General features: G+C 40.9%; 1 protein-coding gene across 1 annotated transcript in view; it reads right to left on the reverse strand.

The window, feature by feature from the left end:
* Positions 1-6,595, reverse strand: part of NPAT (nuclear protein, coactivator of histone transcription) — a 53,393-nt gene extending 46,798 nt beyond the window's left edge. Inside the window, exon 1 of the mRNA XM_068988853.1 lies at positions 6,559-6,595. Coding sequence (XP_068844954.1) covers positions 6,559-6,595 — 37 coding nt within the window. The remainder of the gene's footprint in view (positions 1-6,558) is intronic.
* Positions 6,596-18,302: the final 11,707 nt, after the last annotated feature.

Consider the following 18,302-nt stretch of genomic DNA (forward strand, 5'->3'; position numbering starts at 1 on the left):
TTAAATCGAAGAACCCAAACTGTTTCTTTTTATGGTAGAAAGTTTTAAAAGTACTAATCACCCCAGATACACTGGTAATCACTTGGGGCTTGTAATAGGTAATGGCATTAAATCTAATTCCTTAAAGTAGATTTGCTTTTCTCTAGACCAAGTATTCTCAAAAACAGCGACACAGCCCCCAGGGGGTGACAACTGGTAGTGGGGAGGAAAGAGAATGAATAAAATGTCATTTATGCATAAATCACAGGTATACATACAACATATAAACAGTCTATTTGTAACTTGGCTTAAAACACAACATTCAAAAAACTAAGATCATGGCATCCGGTCCCAACACTTCATGGCAAATAGATGGGGAAACAATGGAAAACAGTGACAGACTTTATTTTCTTGAGCTCCAAAATCACTGCAGATGGTGACTGCAGCCATGAAATTAAAAGATGCTTACTCATTGGAAGGAAAGTTATGACCAACCTAGATAGCATATTAAAAAGCAGAGACATTTCTTTGCCGACAAAGGTCCACCTAGTCAAAGCTATGGTTTCTCCAGTAGTCATGTATGGATGTGAGTCAGACCATAAAGAAAGCTGAGCGCTAAATTGATGCTTTTGAACTATGGTGTTGGAGAAGACTCTTGAAAGCCCCTTGGACTTCAAGGAGATCAAACCAGTCCATCCTAAAGGAAATCAGCCCTGAATAGTCATTGAAAGGACTGATGCTAAAGCTGAAACCCCAATACTTTGGCCACCTGACGCAAAGAGCTGATTCATCTGAAAAGACCCAGATGCTGGGAAAGATTGAAGGCAGGAGAACGGGACAACAGAGGATGAGATGGTTGGATGGCATCACCAACTTGATGGACGTTAGTTTGAATAAGCTCCAGGAGTTGGTGACAGACTGGGAAGCCTGGTGTGCTGCAGTCCATGGGGTCCCAGAGTTGGACACAACTGAGCAACTGAACTGATACTGAATTTCTAACACTAAAATTTCACGCAAGGGATAATCAGGGAGAATAGCAAAATGAGGTTTGAGAAACACAGCCCAAGACTGAATGTAATGATATACAGTCAACATTTCTAGAAAATATGGCGGGAATTCCCTGGTGGTCCAGTGGTTAAACTCTTGTGCTTTCACTGATGAGGTCTGGGGTTCAATCCCTGTTTGGGCAACTAAGATCGTGCAAGCAGTGTGGCCAGAAAAAAGAATCACCAAAGCTCAGACAGTTTTTGGCTTCTTATACTATAGTTTTGTATAATCTACACTTGAGTAAAGGCTGTGTTAAAAAGCTAGAATGCCTTTTAACAAGTGTTTAAAAAGTTAAAATGCATCTTTAAATAGCAGTATCTGAGACATATGTCTTCTGCTCTTAAAAAAAAAAGCCCAACTTTGGACTATAGAATACCCATTTCAGGCTTGATGTATTCTGGTTTACTTTTGTCCAGAAAGTTCCAAAATAACGTTAAAGTGACAGCTGACTGCTTTATGCTCATTTATTTTTACATTTACATTCCTACAAAAAGCTTTATTTATCATCCTTGAGTACCTGATTGTACCAGTTCTCAATCAGAATAATGGGGGAAATTTTGGATACAAATTATCTGAAATCTAAAATGCTACAATGAGAACACAAAATAGAGACCAATTATCTTTTATTAAAAAAAATTACTCTTCAATCAAAATATTTTTTTAAATTCCTTTAAAAGAATTTAGAGTTTAAGATAACTACATCTTTTGTGTAAACTTACCGACCTATGTTCAAATAGGTAACTTGAATTTTTTTAATATTGTCCTGTTCCTGCTTTTCAGTGGAGGTAATGACAAAACAGACTGAAGGGAAAACATAACTGAAAAAGAAAAGGCAAAATCCAAGCTATATCTAGGGTTTTGAATTTTCAAAATTTGGATGCCAAGAGTCTGCCCTCTCTTATCTCTATTTATAGAGAGGAAAAGATAAATTGCCATGCCCTCCTCCAGGGACTCTTCCCCACCCAGGGATCAAACCTGCATCTCTTGTCTCCTGCATTGGCAGGCATGTTCTTTATCACCAGCGCCACCTGGGAAGCCCCCAGTAATGAGTAATAAAATAGACTGAAGGGAAAACATAATTGAAAAGGGAAAGACAAAATTCTAGCAAAATCTAGGGTTTTGAATTTTAGGCACTAGGATGCCAAGATTCTGCCCTCTCTTATTTATAAAGTGGGAAAGATAAAGAGAGATGCATCAGATGAAGAAAGCAAGAGAGAGCTAATCCCCTTATCTGAAAATATTTCCTTTACATATTGTAATAGTTTCTTCAAAATATCAGTAGTTTGAGATTCCCCCATCCCCGCCACCCCTCCATGTGCCTTGTGGGATTTTAGTTCCCTGCCCAGGGATGGAACTGTGCTCCCTGCAATGGAAGGGCGGAGTCTTAGCTGCTGGACTGCCAGGAAAGTCCTTAAAATCTTAAGACGTAACTTCCAGTGCTTTGTATTACTAGATCCACAAATAACAAAGAAAATCTCTCCAAAAGAAGCTATAATCTACAAGGACCCAGAAGATATATATGCAAATAACTGTAATAAAAAGCAAAGGTGGTAAGACAATTAGACTTATTTTATAGGGGCTACAGAAAGTACAAACTGACTTGGGGAATATTATGTACGTTTCAAGGAAGAGATGAGTCAACAAAGCTGATGGAAAGCATATATGGACCATGTTTGAAGAACATGCCTGGTTTGAATGAAGCACAGAATCTATGATGGAGAACAGTTGGAAATACAACTGAAAACACAGAAGGGATGAGGATCATAAAATGCTGTAAATGTCATCAATGACATGATTATGAATAAATAACAGAATCTGAGTAAGTGACAGATATTATTCAGTCAACAAAGGGGAAGGTCATGATCACAGCTACACCTTTATAAATATTTATTAAATATCTATGTCTTAGTGATACAGTGATGTAAAGGTTAATAGAACCAGCGGCTCTTCAACTTTCACAGGGTATGCTGGTCCTGGTTGTTTGCCTTCAAATCTACTCTTCCTGCTTCCTCTGCTCTGTACTGGAGAACAGGAAACCTGAACCTGCTGCAGACGATTTCCTGGGTTCCATGTCAGCTGGCTTCTGACTGGGTCCAATCAATGGGAAGCACCAGTGGGAGACTGGAGGGCAGTTATTGGGAGCCATGGTTTTTTCCTCCCATTTCCTCTTTGCCTTCGTAGAATTTCCTCTACTACTGCTCCCACATCAGACAAGTCTACCTTCTAGTTTTCACATAGTGAAACCAGCCTCTGGGTTTCATCTCTACTTGTCCTGATATCAGAGTGGTTTCCTGCTGTTTACTACCCTCCAGGTTGGCTCATGTAAGCTGCTTGTTTTCTTAGCTTTTCACCAGTGTAACCAATTTCCTCATTAAATTCCTCCATGCTAAATACTCAGATTAGTTTCAGTTTTCCTAAATGGATGCTGACTCATACAGAAAGGAACAAATTTATTTAGAAATCTAAAGAAAGTTCTGGATACTTCACCTATAAAAAATGCCCCACCTGTACATAAAACTTTACAGATAGTTTGGGGCCTCCCACAACTCTTGAAGCCTGTACATTAATTCTAGAATAAGAATACTGAATGGAGTAGCAAATGGCAACCCACTCCAGTATTCTTGCCTGGAAAATTCCATGGGCAGAGGAACCTGGCAGGCTATAGTCCATGGGGTCGCAAAGAGTTGGACATGAGTGAGCATGCACAAACAAAGAATACTAAATAGGTCAAAAAGTAAGTTTTGGTTTGTGAAGGCAAAGTTCTACAAGTGAATGATGGTGATGGTTACGGAAAAATATGATTGTATTTAATGCCACAGAATTGTAAAAAATGGCTACAATGGTTAAATTTTATATTAAAAAAAAAGAGTAAGTAAACACACACCTATAATAAAACAAAGTAAGAGTATGATACAAGTAATCTACAATGCCACCAGAGCTTGTAAGGACAAAGTACTAACTGTACCTGCTGCAAACAGTTTGAGATTACAATTGACCTGAACCTTAAATACAAGTGTACTAGGAAGAGAGGGAGAAAAACATTGTAGGCAGAGGGAACAAAATACAGTAACAAGAGTATATGCAGAAACTGCAAGTAGTTTGGAATGCCTGGGGCATAGGGCATATGTTGAGAACTTGAGATCAGGCAAGAGACTTGAAGGATCAGGTCCGCAGAATACCTTGTATGACATAAAACCAAAACAAGTGGCCCAGAAACAACAAATGGCACTTTGACGTATATATTTTTAACTGTACAATATTTAAAGAAATTCTAGCAAGGCAATAGCTGGATATAGCCAGGTAGAAGGCTATTTAAATGGAGTAGTAGGTACAAAAGTCAGTGCAGTATGTTGAAGAATGAAAGGAAGGAAGTACAGTAACTAAGGAGAGCTTATTCTTTGAATAAATTTGACTTGTGATACGGTAACATAGAGCATAAGATAAAATAAGAGGTGGGGGTCTAGGAAAGTGTTTTGGTATGTGTGGGTAAGGGTAAAAAACCTAATTATGTAAATTCCAAGGGGGAGAACTCAATTTTTAGCAATTGGCACAGTGCCTGGAACATACTAAGCAACCAAAGATTTGCTGCAAGAACATGATGAACAAAAGCGGCAACAATGAGAAGGACTGAAGGAGTACTGAGAGGGAGGGAGTACTGACAGAGGAAATCATGGGCAAAGAATAAAACTGTTAATTTTTAAGCCACTAAGTTTTGTGATTCATAGATCTCCACGGTGACATGATAATGCTAAGTGAAAAAAGCAAGAGTGGTGAGATTTGCTTTTTTTGGTAGTATATATTCTTTTGCACAACTTGAAATTTCTGTAAGTGCACAACTTTTTCAACTATTAAAACTGGAGGTGTAGTGTGAATACTTTAGGCAGATTTTTGTAACCACAAATAAGATGAATTGCAAGACTATATGAGAAACTATGAAAACAGTCCAAAGGAGAAATGGGACGCATACTGTTAGGACTGGTGGCAATAAAAATGGAATGTGAATGACAAATAAGAATTTTAGGATAAGAAACAATGACTGTAATTTTAATCCATTTTTAAAGAAGGAGGAAGTCTAGAATACTCTCACAAGTTTGTTTAAATTATACCAGTTAGAAAATTGTACTGCTTTCTTAAGGCCAGTGGTCCTTGCCCTCCAGGAAATATACTGGCAATATTTGGACACTTATTCTCACAATTGGGTGAAGGCAGGAACTGCGTCCCTGCTGGCATCTAATGGGATAGAAGCCAGGGATGCTGCTAAATATCCCACAAAGCAAACAGGACAGCTACCACAATAAGTATGTCAGTATTATTGTGAATTTTGTGAAAGTCTACTTTGGATCTGTTTACAAATAAGCCTAATTAATATAAGAATTACAGGATAGACAGCTTTCTTCTTCGACATAGGTTAACTGTTGATATTCAGTTTTGATAAAGTGGGCAAAAAGTTAACCAAACATTAACAAAATATGAGTTTAAATTTAAGTGATTATTTTCTCCAAAAACAGATGGCAGAACCATTACCCTCTAAAGTTTCCTGCAAAATGTGCCTGTCAAGAGTCTGTGCATAAAAACTTTCTTTTTTTTGACAGGGCAGAATACTTTAAAAAGGAAATAAGAAATGGATTTTTCTGACAGTGAAATAATGTTAGTAATGGCGTTTGGATACCAAGGGAAGTTTTAGAACAAATGTTTACCATTTAACCATTCACATATGATGTCTGTAAATCTGGCTCCGGTTTTGAGTTTTATGTGGCTCTCATTCCCAGCAATACAATACTCTTTATTCTTTCAGGCGACAAACAACAAAACCCGTTTCCTGCACAGACAATACACCCTGACAACTGGCAGTGTCACTCTTCAAACTGAGGAAAAACTAGGACTAGAAAACGTTCAACTGGAAGGCATTTCCAGTGAAAAGTCTTGCTAATTAAAAAAAAAAAAAAAAAGGAATTGCTGCTGTCTCAAAAGTATGCAATTGGCGTTTCAAACCTCTACATTCTACGACTTCTTGCAGGAGGTTGGGGGGACAGAGAGGCAGGATCACTTCATTTGTTCCAAATTCGTCGCTCTAAAGGCAAGTTATGAGAAGGCCGTCAGGAAGGTCCTTCGCTAAAGCTGGGCGGCTGGGGAAGTCTTTTATTTTTCCTTATTCGGCCCCAGCTCTGACACGGGAAAGTGAGCGCAAGGTTGAAGAAAACGCAGTCCATCCATCACGTAGGCAACTCCCCTGCAGGATTCTAATTAAGTGTGCAGGCCTGACTTTCCCTCCAAATCCGGGCCTCAGGTGTTCCACCCGGAGTTTCTCTTCAGCCGCCCCTCGCCAGAGAGTCTCGGAAGAGAGGAGCATTCACACATAAAGAAACTTAAACTGCCCGAGCCTCCCACTGAAGATTCACCGCCAGTCTGAACTTGTAGGTGGGGAGGCAAAGCCCCAAAGCTTCCCCACCCTGGGAAAAACCTCTGGCTCCAAAGGTCCTTCCGTCCGGCTTAGCCTGATCCAGTACCCCTCCCTCCCGCGCCGGCGCTTACCCAGTACCAGCCGGGCTACGTCCGAAGGTAACAGCATGATCGAAGCCCCAGAAGGAACCGTAGGAGACGAGACTCGGATAAAAACCAACACAGCGACAGCCCCTGCGCCGCATCTCCCGGTTCCAGTGGCGGCACTGAACTCGCGGCAACTTGTCCCGCCTCTTTCGCTCCCCGCCAGCCAATCGCTTCTGCCGGAGAAAGAAAGGCGCCGAAAAGAAACCCGCCTACGTTCTACTTGGAGCTGTCGTCACATCCGCCCTCACATTTGGATGGGGGCGGGGCGGGAAGGCGGGAGCGGAGAGGCAGAGCCGGCGCTAGAGGGCGAGCGGAGGATGCAGGGCGGCACGCCATTGGCTGACAGGGCGCACGCGCGTTTCCCTCAGACGAGCCCTGTGTTTGGGAAAGCGATTCTTGGGAGTGTAGAGTGTGCGTGTTTGGCCAGCGTGGGCACACAGTGCCCCGGCGCCAGTCAGCCTTAGTGCTTCCTTTGGAAACGTACGCTGCACGATCACTCCAGGTTTGATCCGAAAGCCGGGATAGTGCTTGGACAGCCGGCTTGGGCCTTGGGGGAGGCAGGTTGAGCGGGCTTGTAGGCTGCGGACATCACCGCTTACAGAGATTCCGCTTCGGCCGAGTCCAACTGTAGGGCCGCTGAAGAAGATGGCTTGACTAATCATCTTTTTCTCCCCTCTTATAACTAGTAGTTTTAATCAGCGAGCAATTTGTGGAGGCTTAAACTGCATCTCCTGATTAACAGCTTGGGCTTTGGAATCACTCTCCAGTTCAAAATTCTGACTGTCGGCTGACTGTACTACCTTCCCTGTGGTAATTTTATCCTGTGGTAAGTGTCGTGGTCTGTGTGGGGGTTGGAAAAGAATTTCGAGGCAGGAGGCAGAATGAGAGGCTGCTACTGCTAAGTCGCTTCAGTCGTGTCCGACTCTGTGCGACCCCACAGACGGCAGCCCACCAGGCTCCCCCGTCCCTGGGATTCTCCAGGCAAGAACACTGGAGTAAGTCGCCATTTCCTTCTCCAGTGCGTGAAAGTGAAGTCGCTCAGTCGTGTCCGACCCTCAGCCACCCCATGGACTGCAGCCTTCCAGGCTCCTTCATCCATGGGATTTTCCAGGCAAGAGTACTGGAGTGGGGTGTCATTGCTTTCTCCGAGAATGAGAGGAGAATAAAATTTATTAGAGTGGGAGCTGCTGTTAAAACAGCTGGCCATTTCAGGGGAGAGCCAAACGCTTTTGCAGGCTTGCAGCCAATTTCCATAGCCTTAAGACAGAGAAACTTCCAACTGGAATGCTGGCATTAGATGATTGGTTAGGATGCTATAGGGTGGATAGTAGGGTGGGTATCTTACATATTATGGGGTTAGGGTACTGGCTGGTTTAGATCCAGAGGGTCATGGCAACAGTTGCTATGGGGCTTGGTCAGTTCCAGAGATTTTTATCCTGTGACCGTGGTATAGGGCTCCACATTTCCCCCTCTTTTTATTTATGGGCCAAACTTTGGCCGCTTAACACCCTGCTCATGACTACCTGTCTACCTACCTTATCCTTGTCTTGGGCCATGGGGACACAGGTCACTGGGGAATGGGGCAGTGACCGCTCTGGCTTCTCCAAGCTGGGCAGGGACATTGTGGGGTCCTGAGTCCCAATGCCCACTTTCTGCCAGGGTGCATTTACAGAGGGAGATGAGAGTTCACAAAATGATAAGGCAGCTTGTTCCAGCATTGTCTGGGTGTTGGCTGGGGGATATTCGAGTCGTATTACTATTTGGAGATTTATTTGTTGTATTCTAGAAGAAACAAACTTAACAAGAAAGTTAAAAAAACATGGCCCAAAGCTTAATAGAAGTAGAAAAACTGCTGAGGGGCTCACCAGGAGAACCAAGACCAGACATTGGTCTGTAACGTTAGTGTTTCTCTGGGTATGAGAGAATGCAGGAATTTGGGCTCATAAAAATCTTGACCTGAAAACATCTGACTTCCTGAAGGCTTGTTCTTCCAGTTTTTCCCAGAAGACAGAGTGCCTTATTTCTGATCTCTGCCCTGAACTTTTAGGGGCTGTTGAAGCTCAGCAGCTTGCAGTGGTCATGATTTAATTTTTGTAAAGGCAGCTGGCAGTTACCAATGTCCAGTCAGCAGGGCCCCTTCATAGCCACATTTTTGACCATGTTTTGGAGGCATTTCATGGCCACTGTGTCCCACAATGCGGGGAAGGCTCATTCCCAAGTCTAGTGAAGATTCCATTGATAGGTCACTCAGTGTACTGTTACTAGACCAGGCCTTGTGAGTAGCAAAAGTCTCTGGACCATCCATGTTTTACTGGCCTCTTGGTCCAGGAAAATATTCCCTTCTGTTACTTCTTCCCATGTCTAGAGTTACATTATTAAAATAGTTGATCTCATATGGAACTGCATATCAGCATTTTATCATAGGCTTGGTCATTCATTTGGTAACACAAGAAACAAGTTTCTGAAACAGGTGACATAGAATATACTATAGCTAGCAGTTGTTAGTAAGATCATAAGTAAGAATTTAAGTCAAGAACTTCCATTAGGTATAGCATGGTATGTGCCCAGGTCATCTGACTTAGTTGTTAAATGGCTATAGCTTCAGTTCAGTTCAGTTCAGTTGCTCAGTCGTATCCGACTCTTTGCGACCCCATGGACTGCAGCACACCAGGCCCCCCTGTCCATTACCAACTCCCGGAGTCCACCCAAACCCATGTCCATTGTGTTGGTGATGCCATCCAACCATCTGATCCTCTCTTTCCCCTTCTCTTCCTGCCTTCAATCTTTCCCAGCATCAGGGTCTTTTCAAAGGAGTCAGCTCTCCACATCAGGTGGCCAAAGTATTGGAGTTTCAGCTTCAACATCAGTCCCTCCAATGAACACCCAGGACTGATCTGCTTTAGGATGGACTGGTTGGATCTCCTTGCAGTCCAAGGGGCTCTCAAGAGTCTTCTCCAACACCACAGTTCAAAAGCATCAATTCTTCAGCACTCAGCTTTCTTTACAGTCCAACTCCCACATCTGTACATGACAACTGGGAAAACCATAGCCTTGACTAGGCAGACTATAGCTTGGTGTCAATCTAATTAAGCCTTTTAGCAATGTAACGGACTGAACGACTTTACTTTCACTTCTCACTTTCATGCATTGGAGAAGGAAATGGCAACCCACTCCAGTATTATTGCCTGGAGAATCCCAGGGACAGGGGAGCCTAGTGGGCTGCTGTTTATGGGGTCGCACAGAGTCGGACATGACCGAAGCAACTTAGCAGCAGCAGGAGTGATATAACAGCTATCTCAGAAGTGAGTCTTAGTAAATAGACCTTAGTTAACAAAGCTAGAACTTAATATTCAGTGAAGCATATATATATATATATATATATATATATATATATATTTTTTTTTTTTTTTCTCTCCATTGTGAGGACATTAACCCTGTAGCCAGAGAAGGCTTTAATTCATCAAATAAAAATGAGGTTTGTCAGGGAGCTGGGAAAATCCAAGTGGCCATCTTGGATTTACCTTAGCCCTGACTCTGATTAACAGCTATTCACCCATTTTTAATTCCCCAATTTAGGAGTAGACTCAGTTCAATTCAGTTGCTCAGTTGTGTCTGACTCTTTGTGTAGACTCTGAGTGGAGTGGTACACTCAAAGGGTGGATTTGAGTGGACCATTCTTTGAGTGGACTATTGCCATGTTTTAAATTGACAGGGGTTAATTTTTGTAGAAGCAGAATGAGCTTTGTCTACATCTACCATCATTTTTATAGATCATGGTGAAATAATGCTTATTTAACAAAGTAACAAAAGATTTTAGAAACAAATATAAATCACTTAAAGGCAAAGAAATTCACAATCTGTGATCAAAAGCTGTATTCTAAGAAAACTTTTTCTCTTAACAGAGAGAGAAGACCAAATTCCAGTCTGGTACCAGCTTACTGTTAATAATAAAATATGTTTATTTGGTTAACCTTAGAAAAGTCTTTTCCATAAATCTTGAAGTAGCAGTATTCTTGCAAAGACATCAGAGTGAAACTACAGAAGACATGTTTAGAATCTGATTAAATCACCATTGACAAAGAAACCTGGTCATTGCTGTGACATGTAACACTTTAACATGGTAGGTAACTAGAATTATAACTGACATTTTACCAGGACATATCAGATTTTCATGTATTCCACATAATTTTTAGGATATCTACAGTAGAAGCATCAACCATACAATATAACCTGAGACAATTCATCATTCCTCCAACAGTACTCTCCATATAATTTAACATGTCAGATGAACCCAAGTAATTTAATATCTCTTTTTGGAATGTCTCAGGGTCCTTCTGAAGCATCCCAAAGTTAGCTAAAAGTCAAATCATTTGGGAAGTTTTGTCAATAAATAATAAGAGGGTTTATAACAGTCAGATAGGCTCATATTGGTCACTGTGAAACAGTAGTTATTCACTTAGCCAAAGTAGCAGAAAGGATTTCAAAGGCAAATATAGAACAGATCAATTAAGAGGTAAAGAAACTTAAATCTATTATTAGAAGCAGTTCAACATCTGAAGAAAGTATGTCCTCTTAACAGAGAGAAAGGCCAAATTTAAGTTTTGCACCAGCATTTAAATTCATTTAAAAGCAAATTTACTTAAATTTATTTCAAACTTAGTTCTAATCATGGACAAAACTTTTCTCAGGGTCCACTTTCCACAAAACTTATCACTTTCTGTACCCATTACTTTGTTCTCGCATCCTGAAGCAACCACCTGTAAGTCATACTTGCTTCCTTTTCCCTTCATAAAATGCAGTTTCATTCCTCATACCTTCTTTATTAAAAACATACAGCCTACTTTTCTTAAGTAACCAAGAACTGACCTTTATATTAGCGTTCTGTAGATAGGTAAGCATAAATATCAGTGATAATTTCTAAAAAAAAACCTTAGCTTTCGTATAGAAAACATCTCAGAGTAGCACCAAACATATTTATGAATAGTCCCAAATCTCTTTTAGTTTCTCTGTAAAAGGAAAATTGAATATTTCAGAATCTTATTTAGAAATGACCTAGGTATTCAATAAACTTCTGTCACTTAGTTTAGCACAACTGTAGACATTCAGGTTAACAAAATCTGGAAAGACTATTTTAGACAGACATTTCTAAAGTATATTTATTCCTAATAGGGTTTATCTAAAAGCTCATATCATTTGCATATTATTTTTTAGAAGTTTCTTCACTCAAGATATTTTCCTCATTGACAAACATGTAACAGATATAAAATATAACAATATTTAACATGTTAAACCTAGGCACAATGAAAATATTATGCTTAATGTTAATGACTTGACATGTCTATGTTAGATTAGCAAACAAACATTAATACTGGATACTTAATATTGAATATTTCCCAGTTCACATGAACCTCAGATTCATTCAGTTAAGTTTCTCTTGTATTTAGAATTGTTTGATTTGTAAGCAATTACTTTTCTTTAGGCCAATTAAGTTAGAGCTCATTTATATCTTAACTTCAGTATTATCAAAAAAGATACACGCTGAGAAATACATAAGTCCAGATGGACAGATAGAGAACTCATAGTTTTCCAGTTGAGATTTAAAATGTCTCTTTGATGCTTTTTTTTTCTTGACTTGAAGTTCTAATTTGACCAAGGCTGAGGTCTCAGGCAAAGTGGGCTGTGTATTTCAAGGACCTGGCAAGGGTTAACATCAAGTTTTCCCTAGGCAGGCCTTTTTAACAAGCTAGTTGTTTTTAATTGCATATGCAAAAAGAACTGTTTTTGCAAGTTTCTAAGAAAAAAATTTCATTTTAAGCAGTTTTCTCCAGAGTCTAATCAATATACGGCCATCCTGTGTCAAAAAGTCATCTTTCCTTTCTGTCGTGATAGTTTTATAACTAAAATATAGACCAAATAGTGCTCAAATTGACTCTCATGTCAGGGACAGATCAGCTGATAAAAATCTTGGATTGCCTGTCTGGGAGAAGTGGGGTCTTGTTTGATCAGAAGAATCTGAAGGAGTAAGGGAATTTGCAAGGGTAGGGAAGGAAGCTTGGTCCCTCCCCACCCTGAGAGACGAATAGTTAGAAGGGAATTCTCTAGAATGTTCAGGAGAGTTTTTGATCCCTCAGCCTTCTGGATATAGGAGAAAGACCTGGACCAAAGGGAACCTCAGAATCCTTTCCTAGTCTCTAACAATAGATATCAAATGGGGATAGGGAAGGTTGAGTAGGGGTTGTCTAGGAAATCTGATGAAGAAGGAGGCAGAGGGGGATGGGATAGGGAGGCAACAGAAAGACACATGCAGCATGAGTCCCTCAAATCCAGATTCTAAGGGCCATGAAGGACTGAACATAAGGAAACTCTGAGTCCTTTCCCTAATTTTGGCAAAAGAGATCAAGTTGAAGGATCGTGCTACAATCTAGTATGTCATTCAGAGGACATTTTTTTTGGTCTCCCAGTTTGTACTGGGTCCAGGCCTTTTGCAGGGTCAAATTTTTCCAGTTCCAGATAATGTAGCCAAGGGGTGAGTCTGAGACAGAGGCTCCCAGGACATATCAGAACCCACTGTTAGCCTGCCTGCCATATAATGAGGGTACTGAGAGTCACCAGCCGACAGGCGTCCCTTTTGTTCCAGTGATCTCTCCGTGCAACTGATGGCACAAAATGGCTGACCGTCCCAACAAGTGCATCTGGCAGCGAGAGGTGACCCCTGAGAACTGTTCAGCTAAGGTACCGTGTGACCCAGGTAGAGAAAGAGATTCTCAGGAGTGACCGGGTGACTCACCATTTGGCATTTCCCTGAAATGTGGAGGGCACTCTTGGAATGGCTCAGAGGCAACACCTAGGCTCCTGTAAATCAATCCAGACTAAAAAGGAAAGAAGTGAAAGTGACAGGGAAGATAGGCTGAGGAATCCACCTTACAATCCTACTGGGGAGGCGGTGGCCAGGGGACGATGGGCTCTGTTTTGATTCAACCACTATGTGCCTGACATGAAGCATGGAAGTTGTCTTGCTAGGGTGTAGATGCCCTTGTGGTGTGATTCATTCTATGACTCCCTTATCCTCACACAGGTGTCTTCATGTGGCAGGCGCCATAGTGGCTTTTAAGTGCCTGGCCTGTGCCCACACAATATTGGTTGGCCTAATCCTCAGAAAGGAGTCAAAAGGAGAGACCTTCACCCATCTGCGTGACAGCTACTGGGGTGCAGTGAGCAGTGGGGCCTTTGGAATACACCAGGGGGTAACCCTGGCCAGACGACCTCAGTTGCTTCCATAGCCACTTGCCTGTTGGCAGAGATCCCTGTGAGAAACGAGAGGCCAGGAGGTAGGGGAAGAGACCCCAAGTCCCCACACAGGCAACCAAAAATGTTGTGACCTGTGCACAGGTTGGAAAAGAATTTCCAGACATGAGGAAGAATGCGAGGAGAGTAAAATTAGAGTGGGAGAGGCCATTAAAACAGTGGGCTGGCTCAACGGAGAGCCGAACACTTTTGCAGGCTTCTAGCCAATTTTTATAGCCTCAAGACAGAAAATTCCTACTGGGATGGTGGCATTAGGTGATTGGTTAGGATGCTATAGAATGGGTATTTTACAGGAATGGGGTCAGGGTGCTGGCCAGTTTACATACAGAGGCTCATGGCAACAGTTGATATGGGGCTTCATCAGTTGCAGAAATTTCTATCCTGTGACCTTGGTACAGGGCTCCACACCTATGACCTCAGTTTAGGGCTCCACCTTAAGCACTCAAGAGTGTTGGGTGCTGTTTTTACCAGGTATAGATAAGTAAAAAGACTATTACCATTCAGAGTGAAAATGTGATAGAAGAGTATTGTGATGGTACAGGAGTGGATGAGGTTCTGTAGAAACTGAACCTGGGAGAATCAGTTCCATTTGTGGTAAGACCTTGCAGTGTTAAATTGCCCTGCAGGGTTCTAGGAACCTTCCAGATAGAAGGGAAAGTGCATGTAAAGGCAAATAGATGGGGAAACAATGGAAATAGTGACAGACTTTATTTTCGTGGGCTCCAGAATCACTACAGATGGTGCCTACAGCCATGAAATTAAAAGATGCTTGCTCCTTGGAAGAAAAGCTATGACCAACGTAGACAGTGTATTAAAAAGAGACATTACTTGGCTGACAAAGGTCTGTATAGTCAAAGCTATGGTTTTTCCAGTAGTCATATATGGATGTGAGAGTTGGACTATAAAGAAGGCTGAGCACTGAAAAATTGATATTTTTGAACTGTGTTGTTGGAGAAGACTCTTGAGAGTCCCTTGGACTGCAAGGAGATCCAACCAGTCTATCCTAAAGGAAATCAACCCTGAATATTCATTGGAAGGACTGATGCTGAAGCTGAAGCTCCAATAGTTTGGCCACCTGATGTGAAGAGCTGATTCATTAGAAAAGACCCGGATGCTGGGAAAGATTGAAGGCAGAAGGAGAAGGGGATGACAGAGCACAAGATGGTTGGATGGCATCCCCAACTCAATGGACATGAGTTTGAGCAAGCTCTGGGAGATGGTGAAGGACAGGGAAGCATGTTGTGCTGCAGTCCTTGGGGTTGCAAAGAGTTGGACACAACTGAGCAACTGAACAACAACAAGAACAACAAGGTTATGCAGCTTTTAAGTGTCAGGACCAGGATATGAACTAGTACAGTTTGACCACAGAGCCCACACTTTTACCATTAAGATGAAAATGGCATGCCAAGGGCAGGAAGATCAGATATAAACATCATTGTCAAATTATGCAAAGGGATCAACTTGGTTGAGATCAGAAAAGGACAATGGATTTGCCAATTCAGAAGCTATTACTTAAGAAATATCTATCATAGCAGTTGCATGTTGGGAGTGGAACCTAAATTGTTGTGGATTAATGTATTAATTGAATTAAACTCTTATCTAGTGACTCTCTTACTCTAGCTAACTACTCTAGTTCCTCTAGTCATCTTAAGTTCCTCCAACATTCTTTGCCTTTTCCATCTTAGGAACCTTTGGCTAGGCTAGTCTCCATCTCTAAGATGTTGGGTTCTCTTCACTCTTTCTGTGATTGGCACCAATTCGTTCAGATCTTGGCTTTATTTTAAGCTCCTCTGATATATTTTCTTTGGTAGTTTATAAAAAGTAAATTTTATTTATTTTTTGTTGTTTTCAGTCATTAAGTCATGTCTGATTCTTTGCGACCCCATGAACTGCAGCACGCCAGGCTTCCCTGTCTCTCACTATCTCTAGATTTGCTCAAACTCATGTCTGTTGAGTCTGTGATGCCATCCAATTATCTTATCCTTTTCCCCTCTCCTCTTGCCCTCAATCTTTCCCACCATCAGGGTCTTTTCAGTGAGCTAGATCTTCTCATCAGGTGGCCATAAATAGTATTTGCTTCTTTTGAGACATATGTCACAATTTGGAATTATGCATTGACTTATCAGTGTACTAGTTTATTGTTACTCTCCCCAACTAGTTATGACTCCATGAAGGTAGGATTTGTTCTTTAAGTTTCTACCCCTAGCGTAGTGCCTTGAACACAGTAGTTGCCAAGTAAATATTGTTGCTTGTATCAGTGAAGGAACATTTCGTATTTATATAGATAATACTGAACTGTTTTGTTTTCTTGAAAATAATCAATCTCTGAGAGATGGATAGGGAGAAAAGCAAAGTCAACACAGCTTAAAAAAAAAACTTTAGAGCTACCATTCCTTGAAAGTGTCACATGTTCAGTAAGCATGCATTTTTTTCACATTACAAGTAACATATTAGGAATATAGGTGCCTGCCTTTATGGTTCTTTGGATGTTGTTAAGGTGTTTTCATTGGTTCAGTTCAGTTGCTCAGTCGTGTCCAACTCTTTGCAACCCCATGAATCGTAGCACGCCAGGCCTCCCTGTCCATCACCAACTCCTGGAGTTCACCCAAGCTCACTTACATTGAGTCGGTGATGCCATCCAGCCTTCTCATCCTCTGTCGTCCCCTTCTCCTCCTGCCCCCAACCCCTCACAGCATCAGGGTCTTTTCCAGTGAGTCAATGCTTCACATGAGGTGGTCAAAGTATTGGAGTTTCAGCCTCAGCATCAGTCCTTCCAGTGAACACCCAGGACTGATCTCCTTTAGGATGGACTGGTTGGCTCTCCTTGCAGTCCAAGGGACCCTCAAGAGTCTTCTCCAACACCACAGTTCAAAAACATCAATTCTTCGGCGCTCAGCTTTCTTCACAGTCCAACTCTAACATCCATACAGAATCACTGGCAAAACCATTTCATTGGTTAGAATCCCAATTTTATTTGCATTATTGACTCAAGAGGGCTTAAACTAAGATTGAGCAAGAAGGGAGAGTTCTTGATAAAACTATAATGGAAAAATGAAAACAGTTCTTGTCTTCAAGAAATATACAGTCAAATGAAAATGACCATCAAGTAATCAATGGCCTATATTATACAGCACAGTAAAGGAGGTTGTAAAAGTAAAAGAGAGTGATAATGGTTGGATGGCATCACCGATTCGATGGACATGAGTTTGAGCAAGCTCTGGGAGTTGGTGATGATCAGGGAGGCCTGGCGTGCTACAGTCTATGGGGTCACAGAGTGTTGGACATGACTGAGACTGAACTGAACTGAACTGAAAGGAGGTTGTAATAGGGGTAAAGGAATCAAAACAACTGTTGAATATAAATGGAGAAGACAACTAGAGCTATCTGCCAATAGAAGTAGTTCTGAGTGTCAAAAGAGACGGTAGTAATTTTGTTGGAGAAATTTCTTCCTTTATAGGAAGATTGGACATGGTCTTTCTGTTCCTCCCAATTTTAAGATTCTGTGAGATATTGCAGGGGGAGAAAAACATGCTTGATCTTGAAAGATTGAGTAGAACTTACGTGAAAAGATGGGGAAAGGACTCAACCCTCGTTTTTTCCTCTTGAGATGTATATGTCGTGTAGATATAATAGACATAGGGACATTTTTTTTTTTGTTTATAAATATTTTTAGTAACAATAATGAAGCTTCTTTGTAAAAAGGCTCAGGAATACTAAAACAATCCTTTTCTTGAAGGATTATTTTTTAAGTTTATCGAAGAAAGGTTTGAGTATATCAAAAAATCTGAAAGGAGGTCTACTGCAATGGTATTAAGGCATAGTAAGCTATAGTAGACCTTTGACATTTACAAGGTTGTCACTACAGTGTGTAATTTCCTTCATTTCCTTGTTTAACAATAGTATCATTTTCCTCTATTTTTATGTATTAAATGAGAACTATAAATCCAGTTGAGATGTAAGTTCTTGGCAGGGCTTACTAGCTCTGAGAACCTCTTAACATATCAATTCGAAAACAGAATTTAAGCTTTTGGTTCAGCAAAATGGCAAGTCACTGTCTATAAGAAAGGGTGTTTTTGAATAGTTTAGTTAGTGTTAAATCCTCAAGTACTCTTTTCCTTATTCTTTGCCTGACAATCTTTAATTCATCTTTTATATTTTAATATAAATGTCATGTTTCTTAGGAGAGGTCTCAGAACAATAAAGTAAATTATACATTTCTTATTTTCAATACATTTGCATGTTAAGGCTTTGTTTTGATATATTCCAAGAAAATCATTTAAATATGGAAATATTAAGAAAAATCATTATGCTTTGTAATATGCCTCTAGTTATACAGTTAGATCTAACTGTATAATACCACAATCTGAAATAATTTTACATATATATGTATTTTTTTACAGATACATTTTCTGAAATTCTGAATC

The sequence above is a fragment of the Capricornis sumatraensis genome, chromosome 16, assembly GCF_032405125.1.
Source record: "Capricornis sumatraensis isolate serow.1 chromosome 16, serow.2, whole genome shotgun sequence".
Taxonomy (NCBI): domain Eukaryota; kingdom Metazoa; phylum Chordata; class Mammalia; order Artiodactyla; family Bovidae; genus Capricornis; species Capricornis sumatraensis.